Raw genomic sequence first — 26,834 nt, 5'->3', positions numbered from 1 at the left:
TAGCTAGTGGTGCCGTTAGAAACTATTTCTTCGAGGCAGAGCAGGAAAGCAGAGAAATTTGAATAGAAACCTTAAAATGTACTTCTTATAATGTAAGGAATTCCATATTTGAAAGGGGTATATTTTAAATAAGAAACTCTAAGATCAGTTTTTAAACTTTCTAGGTTGTTTTAGTTCTAGAAATTATTTCCTTTCCTGGTCTATGCAAGACTGCTAAAGACAGACATAAGTTGCTGCTTCTTACCAGTAGATAAAAAGTTCTTGGGGTGAATTTTTGGCAGTGACTAGTGAGTTGGGGTCTTCTGTTAGCAGCTGTACCATAGAAGCATGACTGGCTGAGAGAAATGAATATCCATTTTCTGAAAATTAGACCCCCTTTTAAACTTTTTAAAGTTAGGCACTCACAGTCAGCAGTTCCTATAGAGGATATTGGTCGTTATGTCTTTACTGGTCTTTAATTTTATATATATTTTTCTAAGATTGTGAAAGGCACAAAGGTGCCTATTTTTTCTAAGGCACTTGGCGATAAAAAGTAGGGAGCAGATGAATGTAAGAAAGTTCCCTTATTATTAAGAGCTGTGCGTTCGTTCTTTTAAGTGCCATTTAGTTAGATGCAGCAGTAGCAAGCAGTGATGGACTGACACAGATGGAGCTGAAGTCCGCTGGGAAAAGTCCTATTGCTTCCACATGCTGCAGCATTACCAACAGAAGACTGCGGAGCCGATTGCACTGTGTTGGTGTAGCAGAGAGTGGCAGCAGCCTGCAACAGCAAGAGAAAACTTGTCCCGATGGTCTCCATTTGACTTCATTAGCTCCTACAGTGCCTGGGAGTAGAATGGATTTATAACTCCCTGGAGCCACCCGCACACGCCTCACAGGGCAGGAGTCTTGTGCACTCGGTGTCGTTTTGCCTTCCTGCAAACAGAATAAAATTAGCTCGCTAACAGATTGTCCGATACTTCTTGCTGTACTCTACGCTGTGTTTCTGTTTGGCTGCTGCTGTTTCACTTAGCAATGCTTTCCATAAGTTAAGGTCTCATGCTGGTTTCTTTAATTGTACTTGGGTTTTGTTCTTCTCGTACATGTCTTTGCTGCGTCTCTGTAAGCGTGTTATTTGCTTCTATTGGTGTAAACCTGAATGGAGGAACACTTTCCTCAGGAGTTGGTCTGGAGCGGAGCAGCATTTTTTACATTTGTTGCCTTTGTAACATCACTGATCCGACAGTTGTTAAACAGGCATCAAAAGTCTGATGACTCTGTAGTAGGAATGTAGTACTTTGACTCAACTACTGAAAAAAATCAAAGATGCAGAACAGTTGAAGGTAACAGTTTTCATCTTCATCTGACTGTTTATGCACTACAGAATATTCTTAGCAAGGTATAAAGGAAAGTCTTCACATCACTCTTTTTTTCAAGAATGCAATCACAAATCAGCTAATCCCAGCGAGAGACTTTGTTTAGAGAGGCGTTCGAGCACCTGCATGTAGGAAACCCTGTGAATGAGACCATCCTCAACTGGAGACGGGAGCTTATCATCCTTGTTAAGATACCCTAGAGAACAATTCCTCATTGGTAGGAGAATGTCGTGGTTTCTTATCTTTGATTTTGGATTCTGTGATGTGGTCCTGACATCTGTAAGACAGTTGTAGTAATCTCTTTTGTGCCTGATACTTAGAACGGCTCATTGTGCTGCTCCCAGAACAGGCATCGAGTCTAAGATCGCGTCTAAGACTGTTCCAGATTTAGGCAGGAATTGCTAAGCACTTTAATGGTTTTGAGCACAGACTCCGATTCAAAACGCCTTTGAATTTTCAAGTGATTTCAGCATGCTCACTTTAACTGAACAGGAGTTCTGAAAAAATAATTCTGAAATTCCAAAAATAATTTTACTGCAAGGTTTTCTGTACTGGTCATATTTACATTGAGGAGACTGTGAGTTACTAATGGTATCAGTAACTTTTCTACAGGTTGTAATAGGGGAGTAGCTTGTTTTTATTTCCGGAAACACAAATATATTTCCCATCTGTATATTAAAATGAACTGTTTACTTTCCAGCTTTAGCTAGAGAAGGGGAGAAATTACTTGGAAATGTACAGTAAAACTTCCACAGCACCAACTGAGTAGTGTTTTGCCTCACTCATTTACACAGCGTATCTTCCAGCCGAAGTTTTTTGTGGAGAGAGCTTTCATTGCCTAGCTAAGGAATCCAGCGCTCTAGGTTAAACCTCCGTCGAACTGAGTAACAGGTAGGTGCAACCTATGTAATTCCTTCCTCCCTCCCCATTGCTTCGTAGGAAAGAGGGGACTGTCTTTTCTCTGAGCGTTGTTCAAGCTGTGAGCCAGTGTTGCCATATAGAAGAGACAGCAGAAATCTCAGTGACATAAAGACAACAAAATATGGCACCAAGGGGGCTGTGGTGTCTTGGTTTCAGTGGGTTGAGGTGTATCCTTGGGAGATGCATTCATCCTTACAGCAGACAGATCTTCTGGTGGTGTCAGCAAGAAGAGGGTTTCTGAGAGTAAGCATGTACTCGCTTCCAATCGCTGTCAGAAAGAAGTCTGCTTTTCCCTGAGCTCTGCTGGGGCTATTGCTGGATGTGGCATATTGAAAAGTGCAGTAACCATGAATATCAAATTTTGGGAAGCCTTCAAATTAATTCTGTTCCACTTGCATTAAATTCTGCCTATCTACATTAGTGTCTCAAACCTAAAAGCTCTTTCCAGGGTTGTTTTAGGGGCTGGGGCTGGAGTCACTTTGCTCATTTTGTTTTGTTCTTGAGATTGGATCAAGCCCTGGCTCAGGACTGGAAGGACTTTAGAAAAAAGTAGAAACCTCGCTCCCAAGTTCTGGATTCAAGGCTTTCCAAAAGACAGGTGTGGGAAAAAAGACAGAAGAGTGCTAATCTGGGGATACAGACGTGGGAAGGGGATACGAGAAGGCCATGGGGACATGTAGGTTAAAGATGATAAAGGACAGCTGGGTGGTTTTGGTTCAGTATGTGATCTGGTAACATCAAAAGAACACAAATTAATGGGAAGCAGATTTTTGTAGGAGGCAAACAGTTGGTGGAAATGAGCTAAACTCAGTAGGGTCAAACTTGCTTTTGAAGATAATAGCTCAGCTACTTGCAACTGTGCTCCAAACCCTCCTTAAACATCAGTTTGCTGTTAGATCCAGTGATGTACAGCACAGTTAAAAATAGTTTAAAGTACAAAATTACAAATTCTATATTCAATTGCATGATCCTGCTTACAAAAACTAGGGTATGGTGATATTAGTGCTAGTACACGCCAATCCCTTTATTACTCAATCAACCTTCTATTTTAACACACAATTTATAAGGAAATGTATATAGCATTCTGACATGAAGTTATTGGGTTTTAGGATGAGCAACCTTTCAACAGGTTTTTGCATTTAATAAACAATGTTAAAAATCAGTTCTGTGAAACCAGTATCACGTTACCATGGCAAAGAACAAAGAAATGCAATGAGGCTGCTTATAGTTAGTAAAAAGAGATTCTATACCAGTGGGGAATGTGCTGGATGTCTTTTTTACTGCTTACACCATTTCTTACCATCAGTACTGGATTTTGAGAGACATCAGATTTTCATGATGGAAATCTACTGCAGTTTGTAGTTTTCCCTGCACACATCAAAATATGCATCATGATCCCCTTGTTAGTTATAGCAGTATAAATCAGGAGTAAATCTACTGGCATCAACAGAATTAGCATAACTAAAAGGAGTATAAGCCCCATATCCTTGCTTCTACTTGTGTGTATAGAGAGTAATATGCATACATTTTACATATTTATATGGAAACAGGCTGTTATTCGTTTCTAGTTTCATGGATTCAGTAAAGGTAAAGGATTTAAGGCTGTTGTTGCTGTTTCTAATACAATTAAGTACTGATGAGTTATGATGAGATCCAGCTAAACAGAACAACCTCACTGAGAATTACAAAACCAGACATGTTTGTGCTGAAGCTCTAAAACAGGCATTTCTGATGCTAGAGTAAATGGCTATACATCCCCAAGCTGTTAACATGGATTTGATAGAATCATTGAAGATGCTTTGTGTTCAAAGAAATTCCTGTTAAGCAAACACCTCTGGGGAAACATAGAAGAGTTGCAGTTAATTTCATACTGATGTTTGAGCAGGGTTTGGCGCGCAGTTGCAATCATTCAGTTTATGTCTACAAAAGCAAGCCTTACCCTGCTGGTCTTCGGGCATTTACACTTGGGTGGTTGTCAGCGTGTCCCCTCTCATGAAGAAGCCTGCTTCCCATTAAGTTTAGTTTCTCATTTGGTTTTATCAGAGGAACTGGAGACATCTTGCTAATCTAGAAGGGGTCCAGCTTCTCCTTCTGCAGTGGACTCCGTGCTACGGATTTGAAGAACAGCAGGGCAGAATCTCATTTCTAATAAGTTTTAAAAAATTAATCTGAACTGCCTCCCCTCTTTAAGCACATGTAATGTTGGAGCCAGACTTCCAAAGGCTTTCAGGTAGCTTAAAGATACTAGAAAAGTGATTTACGGCATTTACAGAAGTGTTCAGGACCCAACTTCCTTAATTTTCAACAATTTTCATCTCTGAAAACCGTTTTGAAAGTCACTATATGAATCAGTTCCCATCTTCAGACAGCTAAATATCTTGGTTCTCCGTGTTTTACTTGTGACTTTAAAAAAGTTCCGTAAAAGAAAAAACAACCAACCTGTGGAAACAGAGCCTGAAATAGTAGGCAACCCCTACAACAATGTTGTTTCTAGACAGTATTTTTGCCAATATAATCTATCAGCAGCAAAGTCTGCTGCAGGCCTGTAAAGTGCTTTTCAAGTGTTTTCTTCCTGAAACAATAAGTTTGAAAAAGTTGGAACTGGTAGGATTTTATACAAGGGATCCAAACCTGCAAAAATGCATGAGATGTTTTTGCTCTCTCTGATCTTCCTGAAACCAACATATCTTGAAAGTTCTGTGATACAAAACTCAAGTTTTTATACAGATAAGGTAGTTTAAAAACAAACAAACAAACAAAACAACAGATAAATCAACAAAGAAGACGACTTCCTGAAGGTTATTACTGCTTTACACTGAACTGCTAAATTAAAAAGGAAAAAAGGTAATAATTTCAAAATAGGAGTAAGCTTTCCAAGCCTTCTGTATGGTTTGAAAATATGGAAGTGGGACAGGGGAAATAGAAAGAAATTCACCTTCACCCAAAAAAATGTAAAGCCAGTATTACTTTTAGGGGCAAATTTAAAGTAACGGATTTTCCTTAAGGGGAACAAATAGCTAGCAGCTTGAGATTAAATGACACCGAGTTTTTAAGAACAGGGACTTCTCTCACCTTCTTTCAACAGCTCTGAGAAGTGGAGTTACTAGTAGCCATAGCTTTCTCATGGCAATGAGTGAAGAGAATTCCTATTAATGCAACCCAGAGTGCAAAAAGCCCTTATTTCCTGTATCTCGGTAGGCTAAGTGTTTAGGAGACGAATGCCCTTCGTTACACTATGCCAAGACGTTGCTGCTGTTACGTGGATTGGATTATGTAAACAGTTTTTCAGTGCCACAAAAGATTGCACTGTCAAAGCTTGTTTTGTGTTAATTAGTAAACACATGTTTAATTTTACGCGTGGAAATAAGTCTGTGTGCTTCAAGAAGTGATATCTCAATTTACTTTAGTGATGCTACTTCCCTTTATTTAAAGATAAACAAATTACCTAACTTCAAGTGGGATGAAATATGTCTAAATGAATTGCTGAATCCAGTCCAAGCTGGAAATCAGTAATGATGTTTGATGGAAATGGCTAGCCGGAATCCTGAACTCCCTGGAGCAACTGGAAAACTTTGTGGTTGATGCAGGATCAAACCGAAGTTGTTCTGCACTGGGGGCCGGTGGATCAGTAGCAGGGGTTTTAGAACAAGTCAATAATGTGAATGGCAACAAATTACTAGGATGAGATGGTGTTCACCCCAGGCTTCTAAGGACTGTTGTAATATGCAACTGCTAGGCTAACAACTGTGGGGTGTCTATTGCTTGTATCAGTCACTGAATAATAAAAGTAGCAAATATAAGTTGGTTTGTTTTTTTTTAATAGGGCTCTTAAAAACTACATGGAAGTCAGAGTTGCCACTCAAGGAGATGTTGGAATCACTGTGCATAGTTCTCTGAAAACAGCTCAGTGGTGATCAGAAGGGCAAATACTTAGAAAAGAAGTTGAGAACAAAACAGAAAACATCGCTATTCCATTCTGCTCACTGCATGTGAGTGTTTCCTGAAGTTCTGGTCACCCCACCTCAGAGAAGATTTAGTAGAACTGGAAAACAGAGAGAGAAAAGCAGTAGGAGGATCAGAGGTATGAAAAGGCTTACGTAGAGGGAGATGGTAAATGAACAACATCCCACACCGCGAAGAGAGATGACTGAGGGTGAGATGGGATAAAATCTGTAACATTATAAAATGCTATTGCAACAGTAGCCGAGGAAGGATTACACACAGTTTCTCACAGTACAGGAAGGGGTAACATCATTTTATCCAGACCGATTAAAAAGTCCTGTAAAATATAAAACAAATTGAGCAGCAATGTCTGAAAACAAATTTCAACTGGTTACCATTCTATAAAAGAAGGTCCTGGCTGTCATAGCACCTCAGTTCACTGGTCTCTACAAATCACAAGAATCTTACCATACCTTTTTAGCCTGTCAGCTCTTCAGGGACAGAAGTATGTTTTCTGTAGGGTTTGAGAAAATGGAGTCATAATCTTGCTATGGACTCTACATACTGCTTAGGTTGAGGTAGAGATTTATTTAGTCAAAATAATCCAGCGCAGGCTTAAATTGCCATGGAGTTGGTTTGCTAGACAACAGAATAATGATTCCGTAACTGTACTAATTATATTAGCATATCTGCCTTCTCAGGCTTGGGTGAACACAGACACAAAGGGAGAGTCAGGGACAGGAGAGACTTGCAGTAGTTTGTTTTCACAGTGAATGTTGGGTGGGACAAGATTTTCCCTGAATGTGTTTTGTGGCTGGTTTTTTTATACAAAATGTGTTCACAGTTAATACTTGTTTCTGAGAGCATGTGCGTGGATGGGGGGAAGAGAAGTTTCTGTTGTGTCCCATCATTAAGGTTGGTTATCAAATGAATATTCATGTTCAGGAAAGCATGAAGGTTGCAGTGTTGCAGAATGAGGACCTTGCCTCACGTCTGTTTTGGGTAAAGTACAACTTGTCAGAACAGAAAAGATACTGTGGCTTGATAATTGCGTTTACCACTACTTGAAAGGTCTGATTTCTGTAAAAAGGAAAAGGGGAAGGTAATTTGTTCTTCTTTCTTGCCTGAGAGGGCATCCTGCAGTCAGCCACATCGATTGCAAAGGTCCTATCAGTCTTCAACAGGACCAGAATTAATTGTTTTGTATTATCGGAGCTCCTGAAGGTCTCAAGCCAGGATCAGAGCTCCAGTGTGGCAGCCTCTGTGCTACGGGCACCAGATCTGGCATCTTTTCTGAGCTTGATCTAAACAGTGTTTCATACCAAAGCAACCATGACTCCAACAAGCTAGGGAGTTCCATGGTTATGCAGGAGTAAGTAGTGGTTAATTGTTAACCGTCCCTTCCCTCCCTTGCTGTACAGCCAAAAAAGAACCAAACATGCTTTTCCATATATTTGTTTTCCGTAACTTCTACCTAATGCACTTGTATACTAGAATGTTTGTGTAGTATTTAGCCTGCAGTAATAGAGTCTGTCTGAGAATGCTTGGAAGACCAGTCAAGTGTTTCATGCGTGCAGGTCCTTCGGTTCTCTTCTGTCCTAAATTTGTGTCAACTTCTAATGTTTATTATTTTGTTGTGTTGTAAACTTTTCTCCCCAAAATTCATGAAGTTCTAGCAACTGCATATATCACAAAGGGAACATAAATTATCAATACCTTATTCTGTTTTAAAAAAAAGTAGGCTTAGGCTGCAGTACGGTTTGGGTGTTTGGGGTTTTTTTCCAGACTATCTTGGGTGATGCATGTAGAAAAAAAAATGTTGGAGCGTTAATATATGTAGAGCAGGCCAGGTGGAGTGTGCTGTTGCAGAAGTCTGTTGAAATGACTTGGAAACCAAAGTCTTTGGAATGAAATACCCACTAGCTTGATATTGAAGGAAAAGGATGAAGACCGCTCCCTCTAAAAGAAGACTGAAGGACAACAGGATTGAAGGGGCTGAATATTAGTCTTTCAGCAGAGCCTGAGCGCAAGAACTGTAATCGCACCCGTAGTGTACAAATTCACACTGCATCAGGTGTGCTGAGAGAACTGTCATTTATGTCAACGAGTGGCAGCAAAGCCCTCAATGAAAGGACATTTTGTGAGGATATGTGTACTTTATTATTTTCTTTTTGTATTGCGATACCTGGGCCCCACTTGCAAAAGGGGGGAAAAAAAAAGATAGTCCCCTGATTTGTCAAACAAAAAACGTATGGTCAAAGCTGCAGTTGAGCCATGGTTGATCACACTCCCCTCTAATCCGCAGCTGTTTTCTTTCTGATAGATAAATATGTGTTTAAATAATGCATCCTACCTACCTCTGTCAATTTTTTTTAATGTTCCCTTTGACAACCGAATGTTTCCATTATGCCCAATAAACATCTTGGAGACTGACCCGTTCCTGCTTTAAATGCACATTAAGACTGCATTTCCTTCGTTTCACCTTCCAAAGGAAACAGTGCAGCTGTTCATTATTTGCAGCACTTACTACAAGAGTCTCATTTTCAGGAGATAATTTTTTCCCTTAGAACTTCATAAAAATGTTTTAGTTCCTGACCACAAAGACACAGTGAATAACTATTGCGGAGGAGTGCTGTGAGCTTTGATGTCAGAGCTGTTGTGCTTTAAAAGGGCACAGAAGTCTGTCAATGGCACATTCTTTTCTTCCATGGTAATAGGAAGAGACTGCATTGCATTGTGTTATATTGTAGTAAGGTTTTGAAGCTGAACTTGCTACTTACCTGTAGCACAAAAAGGAAAAGGGTAACCATGTCAACCATTGTCCAGCTGGCAACCAGTACTGTACACTACTATCATTCACCATACCTCGTCTTACCTTGGTAGCTTGTTTATAACAAGGAGATGAGGGCTCTGAGGCTCTTCCTCGGAGCAGTGAGTATTGTGTCGGGGCAGTGAATAATTGCCATATGTGTTGGTCTTTCTGATTGCTTTTGTGTTTTGATGCAAGTCCATGTACTTTATTCCAGGGTAAAGAATAGGGAGGGGAACAACATAATTACTGGGAAACTAATGGATACTTAAATAACCTTCCCCTGTTTTTGTTTATATGAGTGGGAGGACACACAGCCCAAAGAAGAAGGCTGTGTTTATTATTTAAACTGAGGTGGCACCCAGAGGACTCGATTTTTCCCAAGGACCCCATTGTTTGTGTCCCTTCTGTTAAGTATTGTGATTATTAGTGAATTATAGCAGATGCTGTAAGCCTTACTGTGATCAGAGCCCCGCTCTGCTAGGCACTGTGTGTGGCTGTAGTTAAGGAAGAGTCGATCACCAGAATATTTACAGCGCCTTATAGGAAAGTCCTATTGATTTGATAAAGGAGAAAACCAGTTGAATTTGATGGAGATGAAATAAAAGGCTATATATTGGGCTGCAGAAAGAATATAATAGTTCCACTTTCCTGAATTGGAAGACCATCTCTAATTGATCTAATGGCCCTTGATCTGCAGCACTGGGGACAGGTTTTGAGATTCTGAGTCTTCTAAGGCCCCTTTTAGTGTGCCCCCCCAAAGTCTTTTGTCAGTGTGGTCCTTACGATTGACTATATTTGGGCCATATCACACAACAGAGCCATGTATCTAAGTATTAAATTAGCATTAGGCCTAGCCAAAAGTCCAGTTAAAAATTCATGGATTAGGGAAATAAGCAAATATTAAATATATGAAAGAATTATTCAGGAACTTTGTAACATCTATATCAGTGCTGCGTGAGCAGCAAGGCTGGTTCTCCTGCTGCCAGGTCCTGACAACTGGCACGGACAACTGAGAAAACAGCCGGAGCTGCCAGGGGTCGAAGCTCATCCATGGGGTGGGTCGTACAAGTCACACCATCATGAACCTTCCCTTCTCGGCAAAGGCCACCGGCAAGATGCAGCAGAGCAGAGAGAGGCTGGAGGGAATATGCTTGCAGAAGGGAGGCACAAGGCAAACAGCGCCAGAAAACAGTGAGAAACAATGACCAGAAACTCTATCTAAATATTTAATTAATGTAGAAAACCCATCACTTGCTTTGTTTGAAGAATGTAACAATAAGCAAGCACAGGGGTGCATTAAGGTGCAGTAAATTATTATGGTTGCTTTTAGGTAGATCTGATACTAGTTGTTAAATTGGGAGACAGCTCTCAGGTGGGGTTATCTTAGAGACCAAAGATCCAGAGCCAGTTATCTGATGTTGGGCTAACAGCTTCAACTCTTGTCTCTGTTTCCTTCTCTTTTTAGTAGGAATAGTGATATCGGTCTTTATTAAACCCTTTGATGTAGGTATTTAACTCTCCAGATTGCCTTGGGGGAGTTCTTTGACCTCTGTTTATTTATCTATAAAGTGAGGGTAATGATATCCGCTCATCTCAAAGCAGCAACGCAAGACTTATCTGAATAATGATTGCAGAGCCCTTGGATGAAAAGTGCAGCACAAGGGCAAACAACTGATATTTATTCTTGTTGCTGCCATGATTTGACTCACGAATGTGGCAGGCTGTAAAACACGCTCTGTATAAAATTTTGCGAAGACCTGATGTGTGAACACCGATGGGACTGCAGTACACTTGCTGTGAATCATGGCTTATTAGTAGTATTATCCATGTTTTACTTTGTGGAAGATACATATGCAGTAGATCTCGTATCGTGTAAGTCTGAATTATTTCTGATTGCCAAACATAAACCATTCCACCAGTGTGAAGAGGATGGGTGATCATTTGGCTCCTGAAATACCCAATAATCTCATGAACCCATTCCCTTAGTGACTGAAAAATGCTATTATGTATAATGTTAAAAGATACAGAGAAATAGCCAGTGCTTTATGCTCTTTTTTTACAGAGCTCAGATCATTGAGATAAATTGCCTTTCTTGTATTCCCCATTCATCTTCATACACCTATTGCTATCCCTCATTTCCTCCATCCTTGTTTTGGGGCAGACGAAAGATAAAGAGTGTATCTTTAAACAGTGTGCTGTGTATTTCAGGAAGCCTGTCCAGTCCCCCTGGTGAGAATGAAAACATTCTCAGAGATATTTTGATTTGTTTTGCTTTCCAGAGACCCTGTGGACAGTACACATTTGATCTGACCCCTTCTGCTTATTTGAGGTTTTCACGCTGCTCACTGATGGCAGTGAAAACCCTCAATGTAGAGTGTGTCCTCAAAAGTGTGCTCTGTACTCTTGAGAGAGAAGCCTTAGTGCAATAGAAATCCAGTGTCTTTTCCACAATCTTTTATCTGTTTCCTGCTGCAATTATTGTGGGATCATTTTTTTCAGCCTTCCTCTTTCTGTCTCTTCACCAGAGAAGCGCACAGACTGTGGCCTGGAGTCACAATGTCACCTTTGTTCTCTTTTTAGTTTGGAGTGAAGAGACAGGAAAGGAGCAGAGGGGTCTGAACAACCCTCAGAGCGATGGCAGCCACAGTGCACCACCAGAGATGCATGCAAGACGCTGGTTTGCACAGGTTATCTTCAGCATCTAGCCAGTTTTTTAGGCCACAACTCCAATTCAGAGGGGCTCTGCCAAAGAGCTGTTCTCCTTGTGTTCTGGCTTGCAATGAGAGATCACTGCGTGCTGCCTCTAGAAGGAAGCCCAGCATGACCTGCTTAAGCATCCATCTTTGCAAGTGGTCAGTTCTGTGAAGGCTTTGTTGATCTTGGATTAACTGCACGAAAGTAAAGAGGGCTCTTAAAAGTAGCAGTAGGCAAACCCCTTGCATGGAGGTTTGTAGCATCACCGTAAACTACGATGTTGAAGTCAAAAACACCTTTAAACTGGGAAGTTTGAGTTCTGTTGTGCTGTCTTGGGACACACTAGAGAGCTGAATTGCTTCCCTGGCCCCCAAACGATGTATTTACATTGGTGTTTTAGTTCATATCAGGATCGTACTTGTGACATGGCTCTCGAGATTGTCCTCTCTTAATGTGCTTCAGTTCACATCCCAGAGCATAGAGAACAGAGGCTGACTCCTTTTGAGATGAAGCTGAACCAGATCTGCTCTTGAGAGTTCATGGGTCCAGACTGGAGCTAGTTCGATGTAAATCCTCTGAAATGTGTATGTTGTGGACACTGTGTACTCGGCACCAACTCTTGTGCTCTGCAGATTTGCTCATACTGGGCTGTATCACTCACAAATGTATACACAGTCACAGTGGCCACACGATGAGGGAAGTCATTTAGGGATAAAAGATCTGTATTCAAGTATTTAGCTCGTGGAAAAATCTGTCCCTCAATCTGTGCATCAGTTTAGAGATCTTTTTCTTGTTTGCTATTTTCCTTTCTCCCACCCTTCATCTGTCACGCCTGTCTGGAGTACAAGCTCTTCAGGGCAAGGACTCTTACTAAACACATGAGCATGGGTTACCACAGTGCAGTTTCAGTTTTGGTCGAGGCCTCTAGGCACTGCAAATAAACAACAGATTTTGGATGATGAGAGGCTTATTTATCTCTCTATATTTCTTCTCCCAATCTGTTTCACCCTTGCCTAGTTAGGGATCAGGTCATGATATTGCCTGGATCTCACAGATGAACAGGACATTGGGTATTTATTCTAGGTGGCTGCAACTGGTATAGACCCGTCAAAGGGAAAGATCCCGTGCAGCAGGTTGTTAACAGTTGTTACAGCCCCATGTTCCTCCATGCCAGTACTGCACCAAAGTAATACTATGCTCCGAAGAAGTTGAATTACTTGCCTCTGCTGATCCCTTCTGACACACTAGAGCTACCTTTCCCAAACAGAAGAACTTTAAAAAATATCAGAGTAGCTGGAAACCATTTGGCTCATGCTTGGCTGGTTGAGAGATTGTTCAAGCATGCTGTCTCTCGTTGTCATGAACTGCAGATATTTCTAACAGCAGCTCCTTTGGTTTTCAAAATCTAGCTCAAAGGGCAGATTTTATTTTCCAGCAGGATTCTTTGAACCTGGTTCTTTTCATTTACACTCCATCGCTACTGCTGTGCTCAAGCACAGAAACGGTCCAAGTGGGCAACAACTATTTTTGCTTATTAATGTTCATTGCGTCAGAATAGGTACGAGACCGCTTGCTTTGGCTTTCCTGAAATGCCAGACTCTGTGCAGTGCAACTAGCTAGCAGGCACCAAAGTCCATGTACTCTACAGCCCTCTCCTGGCTAGATTCAGTAGTGCTCAACTGTATAGGCAAGGCGGTTTATTTCTGTTTGTCTGAATGTGTCTGAACGCTTTTTGTTTTTCAGAGCTCATCTCAGGCTTCCGGTCAGATTTACACATCACGATCTGTTTGCCAGTAATTACAGCTTTGGCTCTTGCCAGCTGACAGCTGTTTCAAAGGGGGGAGTGATGATCTTGACACAGAGCAGTCCTAAAGCTGTTCTATCTTGAACCTATGTCTGGAGCGGCTCGCTGTTGGTACTTAGAAATGGGACAAAATTAATAAGACTTGCTGCTTTCTGTCTCCACAGAGAAAAGACAGCTTGGAGCATCTGTCCTTTCCTCTACTTCTTAACCATCTTGACCATGTAGTTTCCGTGCCAGTTCTCAGTGGGTTGACCACTAAACCTTAGTTTCTGGTGTTTCAGTGTTTTTTCTCTGTAGTTGCTGTACTGTCTTCTCATGCTCTACAGTGGTTGTTTTGAGGATTTAGCATTTGGTTTCTTTGTGATTTTTTTAATGTCATCCAGCCATTCCTTTCTGCTTTAAAAGTGTCACTAAAATACTGTTGCTTAATAATTATTTCCATTGGTTTTGCTTTCATGGAGTAATTGAATTGATCCGCTTGGTTTTGTAGCAGCAAAGATTGCTAAGCCAAGAATATTTCCTAACCCATCTTTCTTCCACTTTTCTCAGGGATTCTGAGTATGTCTTTACTGATGATTTCCCTGCATATTATAAAACTTGCCGAGAGGAATGAAAAAGTCATTTGTTTTCTGTAGAGTATTAAAAAATAATGCTATCATTGTGAAATGTCCTTGCCTGCAATGCTGGACAGTCTTGCATTAATTTTCTGCTTGCTTGATCTCTGATATACAAAGATTCTATAGAACATGACTGAAGCATGAACCCATGTTTGTTATTAATTTTCTAATACTGTGTACTGTGTGAGTCCTTACCCTGCCTTTTCTGTTTGCCATTTCAGGAGTCTGTTCAGAAAAGCAGTAACACTGCTGCTGTTGCATCCCTCCTTTGCAAGTCACACGCTCATAGCTGAGCAATGGCAGAATATGCTTGCCCTGTCACAGTAGAGAGAGGCTTTAGGAATACTGTGAGTTGTTGTAGCAATTCATAACCAGGGTCTCAAGGCTTTTTATGAGCTTTAATTAAAGTCCTCATATTACTCTGTAGTGCCTTGTTTTGACACAGGTGGGTGGGGGTGAACTACATAGCTATACGTACTAGTAATGTGTTTATAGCTAGGCAGACTGGTAGCCTTTGAGGTTCAGGTTGGCGCTGATGGGCTGAACAGCATCACCCCTTAGCACGCTAGTTAAGGAATTGAACTTGCTCTCCCATCACAGTTTGTGTGTTCAGTGGGTTTGGCAGAGGAGCTGGGAAAAGAGCTGAGTGTTTATTCCCCATGAATTCTAAGCCAGGCTGTCTCCCAGGGTCAGGGCATGCTCCAGCCACTCCACCCTCTCTGCTGACTTAAAGCCACTGCCTTCAAGGAGCCCTGACACCAGGTCCTTCAGCCTTTGCACCAGGCAGCGTGTCACCACAACTAGGCACCCTCCTGCCAATTCTTCATCCTCATCCCTAGATTATTTTCTTTCCCTCAACCTAAAATAGCCATTTCCCTCTAGCTCTGCCCTACTCTACCTTAACTTATGGTGCTGGAAGATGCAGAGACTGTTCCTTAACCTTTCAGCGAAGATGGTGATTATATAAATCCTCACCCCTATATGAGTCATGTATCAGTACCTTTTGGAAACTGGGGATTGCAGTTCCCTCTCGGCGTAGGCGCGCCGCTCCCATCAGTGCTAATGGAAGTGACATACGCGCATCAGGAGGAGAGGCTGTCCCTTCTGCTACTGGATTAATGTTCTTGCCAGTGTGTTTGTGCCACCGTACACACTGATTCCTCTGCTAGGAGACAGTGGAGGCAATTAAAATCTTGTAATTCCTCATGGATAGAATCCTGCTGAGACATTCAGTATAATAGGAGCTCCCTCCCGTGTCCGAGAAGGTCTGTAGTGCCAGCAGTTTCTTTCTTCTCTCCCACTGGAGTGAATTTATCTCACTGTTTTCTCAGGAGAAATGAATAATTCCTTGAACTTGTGCTCAGTCTACAGTCATGATGCTTTGCTTGCTTCTCTTCTTTTAGTTTAAGACATTCCTGATCAACAGCTCTGGATGTTGATGGTCTGATGTAGGCCATCTGACCCCCAGATCAGGTGAAACAACAGCAGCATGAGCACCTTTTTTCTTTATTTTTACTGCCAGTTATTCTTCTCTTTGGCGCTCGTTTTCTGTAAGAAGGACGCCTTCAAATTGTCTTGAGATGACCCAAAAATAAAACAAATTATCTGCTCTCTTAGGTCAATGCCATAATGTTGAGCATTGAATTTTAAATGGTGACAGAGGAGAAGGACTCTGTCACGTTATAGCCTGTGGGGGATGCAGGGGCTGGATACTATCTGTATATTTAATATTGCCATATTAAATTGAATATTATAAATGTGGCTCTAAGCATTTTTTTGATCAAAAATAGGTTGAGACTGTCATCTGACTCCAGCCAAAACCTTTTGGGTATAGTATAACTAGATAACATAGAAGGAAAAACTTCCTTTCCTTTGGTCAGTCTGATAAGGCACCCAGTATCCCCTTTCTTCTACCACTGGTGTGGGTTTTAATCATAAGCCACCATGTTGCCTTGTTTGTACCTATTCATGTCTTAAGGGCAGAATATTGTGCAATTTGAGTCATGTTTCTCCAGCTTTAGGAAGTACGTTTTTGGTTTCTTGATGTACAGAATCCATGCACAACTTTAAATAGTATTTAAAAATCTTTAAAGAAGCCATCAATTTCTGGATAGCTCTTTTGCGTACTATAAATTCTAGGCAGATCTAATGAAAAGGCAGTATTTTAATATGAGACAAAGACTTATTTCACTCATTCTCCAGTGCCTTCATTTGTCACTGTGGCAGCAACATTATCAGATGGTCATATTAAATACTGTACTTATTTATTGTGAATAATGGATGGAGCAGGTTGCCATCTTTATGATCACTGCACGGAAAAACAACCCTACCTTTTCCCTTATTGTCATAATTCTTTTTCAACAGATGCAATGTGCTCCATTTCCCAATTGCTGCACTGGACTTAGGGCCTGTGAGGATGCTTCAGGCCCTTAAATACATTGGAAGGTCCAGCTCCATAGCATTTCAGGCCTGAAATGCCAGCAATTTAGAAAGCTAACTGAAGCTGTGGAGTTTTGGAGGTCAGGAGAATGCTCTGTGTTCTGCTCTTTCTTCTTGATCCCTTGGAGACTTGGCTAGACGGACCTTTGGCTTGTCCTGATAGGTTAAGTACAAATGATCTACACTTGCAGCTCTTAATGCAATGCATAGGAAGCAGCAATTCCTGGTGAGAATATAGCTTTTTAAAGTGTCTAAACAAAAGCTGAGTTGCCTTAAAAGGGACTACATTTTTGAAGGTATGTGTATTTAGGCACCCAAAGATACGGAGAGGCACCCAAAGGGATTCTTTTGCATCTAGATAGGTAACTACTACAACGTACTGCATCGCTTTTGAAAATCTAATCTTCTGTCCCTAAGCAATGTAAAAGCTTTTTTGAACCACCAGGCTTCTATTCCTATTGAATTCTATAAGAAATTATCCTAATAGCACTGAAAGCAATATTAATGGCTTTTCCATTAGAATATCTAGGTAGTTTCTTTATTTTATCGGCCCTCCACGGCGGAAAATCAAAGGTTACTGTGAACCTCACTTTATGTTTTTCATCAGTGAGCTTTTTTGTCAGGAGCCAGATACTCCATAAAAAACAGGTAAAGCAATTTAAAAGAAATATTTTGCCCAAGGAACAATAACAAGGCTTAGAAGACTTTCTTCTTTCTGGGAGTTTCCTTTAGGGAAACCTTTTCATTTACTGATTGAAAGATCAAATCGGCCCATAGAGGGAGCAGTGGAGTGTGCATGATTTTTCTCCTGATCTCTAGAAAAGCACACTTAGTTAATCAGTCCATGGAGAGGTTCGGTTTTAAAGGGAGAGGGTTTGTGCGTCTGGATAGAAGGATTAGGAAGTTATCTATAGGGGAGGAAAGGAAAGCTTAAAATCCAGTTCACAGTGTCAGTGGAACTGACAGGGTGATGTTATAGAGGGGTTTAAAACACGAAATACGCTCTGCAAGGATGACTGAACAAATCATAAAAGTCTGTCTTTATAGTATATCCTGTATAGCTTATAGATGTTTTAAAAAGTTGGTGAATATTTTAATGCCACATAAGAAATTAATAGATACATTTTAATTAACTTTGTTTTATACAAAATCAATCAGTTTTGTAGAGTATTATATAGTCCCATATATCCATAAGTTGCTTATTAGCATGACATGTAATTTATTAGGTTAATATACTTATAATCATATTTAATACAATGATGTTTGTTTAATTCCTGTAGTTATTTATTATGTCTATTAATGATCAGTTAACTTTTTATGAACTATAAATAGAACTTTACTAGGACATGCAAAAGTATGTCAGCTGCACTATCTTCTGCCCTGTGTCTCCTGTCTGTTGTTTCTCTACATTTTTCATACTAAGACCTCTCTTCTGACAGTCTCTGCCAATTTTGGGATTCCATTTTCCTAGCCAGAAATACAAGAAATGAGTAAGATTAATGACCCACCTGTCAGTCATTTGTAGTATTTAGGCTCCAAATTTCCACGGATACCATTTTTTTTTTACTGAGGAAATGGTCTGAGACCTGCCAACCACAACCTTTTATCTCCAGGTTAATTTTTGATAAAGGCTTCCGTTCCATATGTTGAAGAAGCCATCCTGTGCCCTCCTCCAACCCCTACATCCTTCAGAAGATTTCGGGCCTGGTTCTAAAGACCTTGATTTAATCCTCAGATCTGGTCGGGAGAGCAATCTTTGCCCTGGCTGCTCACTGCTTGTTTTGACTAGGAAAGGGCAGTCTGCTAAATGCACTGTCCAGTCTGGTCCAAAGCATATTCAGCAGCTGTAGTTCAGTGACTAGCAGGACTCTGCATTAGCCACAATTCCCGCTGGACTGAGAGGATCCAAGTGGACTGATGAGATCACTAATCCTCTTCCCATTATGTGCTTCCCGACAGATGCGTGACTATTGGTGTTGAGTCACATCCTGCAGAGGGCTAAATGGATGTAGGATGCTCATAAGATCAGTTTGTAGGACTATTACAGCAGACATAAGCGTAAGGCAAGGAGAAAAAGACACTGCAGAGAAGTACATCGGAGGAGGTATCGTGCTTTATTTAGAAGACAAGCTTACTTTGCACAGCAGTTCGACTTAAGAACATATATGCAAGTTTGTGTGTGTGTGCACAAGCATGGAAGAGATTAGGAACTGGTAATATTACCCATCCCCATGTGTCCTGGTTTCGGCAGGGATAGAGTTGATTTCCTTCCTAGTAGCTGGTACAGTGCTGTGTTTTGGATTTAAGATGAGAACAAAGTTGATAAGGCACTGATGTTTTAGTTGTTGCTAGGTAATGCTTACACTAGCCAAGGACTTTCTAGTTTCCCATGCTCTACCCACTGAGAAGGCTGGACGTGCACAAGAAGCTGGGAGGGGGCACAGCCAAACTGGCCAAAGAAGTGATTACATTATTATTTTATTTCAATTCTTAAACTGTTTTTATCTCAACCCACGAGTTTTTCACACTTGTGCTCTTCCAATTCTCTTCCCCACCCCACCAAGGGGGCGGAGAGGAGTGAGCAAGCAGCTGCGTGGTGCTCAGTTGCCAACTGAGGTTAAACCACGACACCGTGGAACACCAACCCTTTGTGGATGTTTAGCAGTATGTCCTCGATTTCTTGGGGAAAACTGGTAGATACAGAGTTGGTGGTTCTTGTCATGATGCTAATGATTTTAGGGCAGCGGGCTCAGTCCCATGTAGCCTGGGACCTTTAGTTACAGACTGAGTCTTCCTCCTTGTCTGTCTCACCTCCCAGTGGGAGCTGCATAGACCATTAATCTGATTTGGTGGGAAATAGACAGAGGAGGCAAAGAAGTGGTTTCTGTCTGGAGAGGGAAGGAAATTGGACATGAAATTGCAGGAAATTGATTGTGGGAATTGCACCTACAGTTCAGGCTACTGAAAGACTTCTGCTCAATGCTTCATGCCTAATGTAGGCATACCAACCTCAGGCAAAGTTCCCTGTGGGATCTGCAACTCTTAGAAAACCTGGGCTAATTAAAGATTTTGGAGACCTTCACATAAAAATCAAGTTGGCGGTTTTTCCGAAATGCTCAGATGTCACACAGACAACCTCAGTAAAAACAGTACTCATAAACCCCTCATACCACCTCATAACAGAGCACTCAGACTTCTCAGTTCTGATTTTTTTTAATAAATGAGACTTTGGGTTTTTTTGTTGCTATGAAAAACATGAATTTTAGAACAAAAGGCCTATTTTAAATAACAGCCAGGCACTTTTGTGTTTGTTCCAATTGGAAACAGAAGAAAACACGTACCCATTCATATTTCAGAACTAACTTCAGTGTCTGCATTTGTCCCTTTTAATGGGTTTAACAGGAAGTGTATGATTGTGCATTTTCCTGAACAGGAATGTTTTTCTGAGCTGACTCCAAAGGGATGTTCCAGGGTTGTTAACTGTGATTTTTCAGCAGCGTGAAATCCACTGAAATTGTTTATACCAGCTATATCTGCCTAATGTGCCTAATCAATCTATCTCTAAGGTGAAGCTGTGTGCTTCACTAATCGTAAAGCTATGATAGTAGATATTGCTTATTTTTACTCTAAATTATGGTAGGGTTTAAAATGAACTCTGAATTTGATTTATCAACAGCTATGATGCTAATTCAGCAATGAAGTCATGGTGTTCTGAGACTAAATATTAGCACTAATGAGAAAACATAGCTTCCATATTTCATAACTCTGAGTTTCCACTACGTATGGACAACTTCTAAAGTTGCATGTAATTTAATCATGTAATCATTAACTAGGCAAGTATTTACACATAAATCATTTTACTTGGATTATAGAGTACCAGCAAATATGAAACCAGATAATGTTCAACTGCTCGAGAATGTTCATGCTTCATTTTTGTTTTTTAGAAGGTAAATGTGCCTACTGCAAGACAGTGGTGGTTGTCCAGTTGCATTTTCCATCAGGATGAATGGAGCATGTCTTTAGTTTTAAAAACAGATTGTTCTTTCTCTTTGAAAACAGAAGCAACAGAATTGCAGACATATAAACTTCAGTGTCTAAACAGTGAAAGTATAAGGCCAAGGTACCCACACTGAGACAGCTGAAACAGTCTGGTTCTCAGAAGGTACATCACTTCTATTGCCAGCTCCAGGTTTTAGGTTCTTGCCAAAGCAGTTACTTGTCTGAGGATCCTGTGGCAATTCGTGCCCTCACACCATTCTGCTTTCAGGGAAAAAAATAAAGTGAACTCCCTCCCACCACGGACTTCCCCCCAGAAACTGTGCTGGGATTGTCATTCTTTCCTTCTGTTACGTTTCTATCCTCTTGTTGATAATTCTGGTACTGTGAGTCACTTAGACATCCACGGCCATTCATGTTTCTCAAGAAAGAATTTCCTTCTCTGCAGGATAATAAATGGTGGGAGATCTTTCTTCAAAATTGAGCATAAAGAAAAAACTCGTAATATTTCCAACGTGAAATAGATCTGTTCTGAAATCCCGTGTTTCCAAAATTTGATTTAACAGTTTACCAGGAAATTATTTCAACCTGGGACTGCTAGTGATTAGATCTTGCTGAACTGCAAGTGATTCTGAGCGAGACAGAGAGTTCATCTCTGTCTGATCCTCAACTAGTCTTCACTGCAATAAGTCTGTTGCTGTGAGCACAGAAGAAAATACTTCAGCGGGAGTTGCAGTCAGTATGAAGAACTTGGTATTCTGTTAAACTCTCTTGGCATTACTTGATAGAGAGTTGTCATACCTTGGAGTTCATGTCAGGCCAAATTGCAGGTTGTCTGAGGCGCCCTGTTAGGAGGCAGTGCAAGCAATTAAGAGTGTATGAGGGTGTACAACATACTATGAGAGGCGGTAGAGAGGGAAAAGTATTTTAGAAATAAGGTCACTTGATATTCACTTAGGCCCCAATCCAATATTCTTTAAAGCTCACTAGATTCAGTGGCTGTATGGTAAGGTTACGTCTTTACTGATGTGCTTTCCAGGTTCCAGAATAAGGATTTTTTATCGATGTTTTGGTAAAAATCTAGGTTTTAACGGCTGCACCTATGAGAAGCAGAAGTCCAAGCTGAATTCTTATCACTGAAATTTTTAAATAGAACTTTCTTGTGTAATAATCATCAGAAATTTATAGAATAAGTTATCTAATTTACCGCCCAATATTTCTGACATAAGTAAGGAAAGCTGCTGATAAAATTCAGTGAAGTGTAAAAAAAACTAAAAAGACCAAACCCCTGAATTGGAATGTGGATACATGTATTTGCATGTTGGAATGACTAAGGGTTTAACTGAACATCATTGCTGAATGTCAAAGTGGACAGGGAGTATTGAGAAATGTCTTTTTAATGCAGGCCAGAATTTCACTGAACTTCAGGTAAACTCAAGTTAGTCCAGCTTGTTTTGAATGGAGCTGTTATTCGGCAGCAAGGCTGTGGAGCTGTTAACTTCTCCAATGTCAATTTGGCTGCAAAAGGGAAGATCTGCATTCTTAAATTTCCACCGCTAAATCTTTTCTCTTCCTCCTGTAGCTAGGGATTCATGTGAATTTTTCTTGTAATAGAACCTTTGTTTGATTGTGCAGCTGCTAAGATGCAATGTTTATTAGATTTAGAGTGAAGATCTACAGAGGTGTGGAATTCAGAAGTCAGTACTAGCTAACTAACCCAGCCCATTAGCCCAAAACCAGTGCTGAGCGTTTTCAGTGCTTATAAGGCAGTAAGCTCATTGTGTAACGGAGTCAAGGCTTTCTTCAGAGCACAGATTCATTCATTGACTTAATCAGCTATCTGCAAAGCTCGTAGGCAGTATGCTCCCTTACAAGAAGGCATTAGAGCAGAAGACAGTCCTACTTGGTGCCATACATGGGCTAAAACCAAAATATCCATCACATGTACATCAGTGACTTTGGAATGCCTTCTCCTGTTGATTTATGTTTTGCCTTCTGCAAAAAGTTTCAATCCTTCAAGTAAGTATTAGGCAGTGTCATTTTTAGAAATTGAAATAGAAATGATTCAGAAAATGCTGTGAACAGACACATGCATCATCTCCTGTTAAACGTCTTGGCATTCTGTGTCCTACCCCTGAGCTCCACTAGCTGGACTGGACTGTGCTGTCACGAAGCATAACCGTGAGTGAGCACACGAAGCCAAGAACTGAATCAGATGTTTTTACAGATTATGTGAAAGAACGAACTTTGGTTTGTATCTGTTGTGTTTCCATGTGAGCAACTCTTTATCTTCATTCACAATTGAACTTCTTCCAAAATGAAATTTAAAGAATTTTGTAGCACAAATGGTTGTGGTTAGTGGCAGCGGAGTGGCATGGAGGAGACAGCGAAGGACACCGTGCTAGGGGATCCCAGCTCTGTTCTTGGCTCTGCCTTTGATTTGCTGGCAGGTACATTCTCAGCCTTACTGCCACTTTCTAGCCAGTGAAAAATGTGTATTCCGTGGAAAAGGCCTTGAGATAGAGATGACAGAATCCCAGAGTCTGTATTTTTTTACTGAGGTATTTAGGGACCTGTTTGGATTTTTTTTCACTCTAGTCCTCTGCTTTTGTGTCTCTAGGAGGCTATAGCAGCTGAAAGGCCCCAGCTTTGGTTAGAGTTGTGTTGGTTTAGTCCCTGCACAAACAGCCCTTGCCTCAAAGAGCTCTAGTCTTCAAGGGCAAGCAGGGGCGGGACGTAATCTTCTCATTTTCCAGCTCATAAAATGACTTGTCCAAGGTCACATCTCTCAGTATCTCATGCATTAGTTCCATAGCAATAATGAAACAAAAAAGAAGTTACTTCAGAACCTGGAGCAAAAATACTTATAAAACTAATTTTCAACAACTTGGATGTTCTTAAATATGTTTTGTTGATCTCTAAATCAGAAAAAACATAATAATATCAGCTTTGTTTAAAGTGGACAATGTCATCAGTATTTTCCATCTTTTTTACTTGCATCAGACTGAGTGGTGGTACAGTTGCCCACATCTGCAGTAGTTTCTACGTTCAAAGCTGTGTCCTGAAAAAGCTTTTGTGGGCTTGGGTTTCGTGTACGGTCACTTCACTGTAAATGAAAACTGATCCCTCATATCATTCTGAAAATGCAACATTATGTTTCAGAGAAGTAGTTTCAGGGAAGGAAAGGACACCCGGTTTTGTGGGGACATTCCTCTGGAGGCTTTCATTTTGATCAGCAGGGTTCTTTTTTGAATTGTCCTTATGGTTGCTACCTCGATTCTAGAGGCATCACAGGAACCGACTTGGGAGGGGGGAGACTGTTGGTATTTCTTCACTCAGTCTTTGCTGGGGATACCTTACAGTCATTTAACATGTTTTGTTTTTTTTTTTTAAATTCCCTTAATGGGATCTAGTACACAAAAGAGGGAGAAGAAGAGTAGTACAAGGGCCAGGCCTAAGAACAGGGAGGTGCAAATCCATTGCTGGGCTTCATTATCCTAGAAATGCTTTCTACAATTAACCTGTAACTCCTTAATCTCATGGGTTGCCCGATACACTCATTTTATTTTGTTTTTTACACTGACAAAGAATATCCACCTTCCTTCCACAGACATGGCACAGTGACCCTTATTAATATGATTTCAAACACACGCAAACCTATAAGTGAAAACAACCGAGAGATTCTACAAAACTACTGAGAAATAGTTGAAAAGGAAGGGTGTTTATCCACTGTTTAGGGATGTTGTTGAGATCCTGATCCTTTTGACTCCCGTTTGGAGAAGGGGAGAAAACAAGCAAACAGTGCTGTGCACAGGACTCAGGTGGTTAATGTACTGTGTATTATTGCTGTAAAGCCAGGACCTCAATCTCTCAACTCTCCAGAACACAAACAGTCCTTGGCTTTTATAGAATCATAAAGAGCTGCCTTAAAGGCTGAGGACAAATTCAAGCCCTGATACAAATTGGCATAGATATTACTGTATCCAAAGGGAGTTTCAGTTTCTTGCACTGTGGCTGAATTTGATCCACAAGTGAACACAGCTGTCCCATCAAATTCTACTGAGGAGCTTGTCTTCTGCATTCTTGCCATTCAACTGTCACGTAAAATGACGTTTTCAGCTGAATTCCAGCTAGCGGAAGACTTTTGGAATCTCTCCAGCGTTCTGCAGAGAAGCAGGGGGCGGAATCTAACTGCTGAGGAGATCCAAATGCAAGAGGAACTCTAACCCTGCAAAACTTACAATTAGTCTTAATGCCTTTGCTTTTTTCATACCTTTTTGAATGAAGTGCACCATGCAAGTAGTCTTCACATGAAGTTTGGCATGGAAAATAAAAAGTCATTTGATACAAGGTTGAATTATGTGTAGGATATCTCCAGCTATAATGAGCTCAGGTTTTCTAGCAGTGTTAGAATAAACTCTTGCCTGGATCTCCTGCAGAGTATGGTTTTTTTTTTCCCTAAGAGCATATTTCTTTCTACTTGATCAGCTCATCTCTTGCAGATGATAAAATTATCTGCAAAGATTTTTATCTGATGTTGTGCCATAAATCATATTTAGTTGTAGGATTAACATTTGCAAGCATAGAACATTTATGGAAAAAAAAGTTGGGGGGCTGGCAGTTTCTCAGTATTTACATGAAGAAGGGAGATGGGGTTCAGGATAGACCTTGCAGACTTTTCCAATACATGACCGTTTTTACAAGGTGTGGGTCTGCTCAGCTCCAGTGAGCTACAGTTGAACCTCTTTGATAGTGTTTCTCTTGGTGAGGTTGTAAGATAAAGAACCCAGGAGATCGTGACCTTGGGCAAGCAGCTTTGTCATAGAAGAAATAAACACGTGTTCCAGCTGTGCTGAAAGCTACACATGCTGGCAGCCAGGTTTTCCAGTCCTTTGACACGCTCAGGCTCGTCTGAGTTTTGTAGAAATGCTCAGCCCCTTTGGAGGCAGTGGAAGAAGGGCCAGTTTTTAAAAGGTTTGTATTACCAGCAGCTTCCAGTTTACCCTTCATAGCCGGATTGTCCAAAAGAGGTCAGAAGTCAGCGTGCGAGACCACTTTGAACGTCTGCCCGCAAAGATAGTCACCAAAATGGAGAGTAGCACCCTCTAATCTGGCTTCAGCAAACTGCAAAGGGCCAGAACGAGTCGGTGATTACATAGGCTTTCAGCAGATGTAACGCCCATCCACAAGTGGGGACTGACTAACGTGAATGTAAGCAATCCTGTTCAAGAGGGATCTGCATGTGCTACAAACAACCTGGAAGCCTCAAAGGTTTATCTTGCTGCAAGAGCTGTGCGATGAATGCGGATGTGCTGAGCACCCAGTGGGTTTGAGGCTGTGTTGTGATAGATGCTGTACGAAATGCATGACTGAGCACATTATTTACATGGGGTTTTTTTTATCTCTGTTTCTCTGGTGCAGGTTCCTCACCACATGAAGACTTTACCCTATTACAGTTACGACCAACCAGTGATCGGATACTGCCAAGCTCATAAGCCTCTCCATGTAAATAAGGGGTACGATACCATGTCCCGGGAGCAGGCTGAGACAACCAACCTGGAACTCAGTCGAGACCACAGCTTCATAGCTACAATCGCACGTTCGGCTGCTCCAGCCATTTACATTGAGAGAATACCAAACTAACGATGGAGACAACTTCTTCAGGGGGCGGAGTGGGGAGTTCTTTTGAGAGACCTTTCATCTCAGAAGAGACCAGGGCAAGAAACTAAAATCTACCATTCCAGTTACAAATGTTCCAACACAGACAAAGGGAAGGGGATAAAGCAAACTCCGCAGACTGTGGAAATGCTATCTTGCAGTACACACTGAGAACTTCAGGATTTTCTTTGCTTTAAACTTTCAAACAAATTCCTCAATGTAAATATTAAAGAGAGATTGTCAAGTTCTTATTAAAAAAAAAAATAGATTTCACTCTAGCTACATAAAGGGATGGATTAAGAGTTTTGTTTGTATATTTGATTTTTCTACATTGCACGGTTCCAGGGAAGGAGAACCACAGGTAAAAATAAAGGGGGTGGGGAGGGCAAGGGTTTGGGTGGGTGGGTCAGCCATGTTTCCTTCTTAAGTGTTTATTACTCTTCAAAGATTTGTTTAATATTTTTGTTCTTTTTAAACAAACAAAAGATAGATATATATTTTCTTTTGGGGGTTTGTTTTTTTGTTGGGTTTTTGGTTTTTTTTTTTTAGTGGTCAAGCGCTAATATTTCAAACTTCAGACATGGGCATTAAAGCTT

General features: G+C 40.8%; 1 protein-coding gene across 1 annotated transcript in view; it reads left to right on the top strand.

Moving 5' to 3' along the window:
* LRRTM4 (leucine rich repeat transmembrane neuronal 4) overlaps positions 1-26,223 on the top strand; it is a 231,315-nt gene extending 205,092 nt beyond the window's left edge. Inside the window, exon 3 of the mRNA XM_009319530.1 lies at positions 26,002-26,223. Within this exon, the coding sequence (XP_009317805.1) occupies positions 26,002-26,223 (222 nt within the window). The remainder of the gene's footprint in view (positions 1-26,001) is intronic.
* The last annotated feature ends 611 nt before the right edge of the window (positions 26,224-26,834 follow it).

Source organism: Pygoscelis adeliae, unplaced genomic scaffold, assembly GCF_000699105.1.
Source record: "Pygoscelis adeliae isolate BGI_AS28 unplaced genomic scaffold, ASM69910v1 Scaffold372, whole genome shotgun sequence".
Lineage (NCBI taxonomy): Eukaryota > Metazoa > Chordata > Aves > Sphenisciformes > Spheniscidae > Pygoscelis > Pygoscelis adeliae.
The sequence above is the reverse complement of the archived record's forward strand: the minus strand, read 5'-3'. Positions and strand labels throughout refer to the sequence as shown.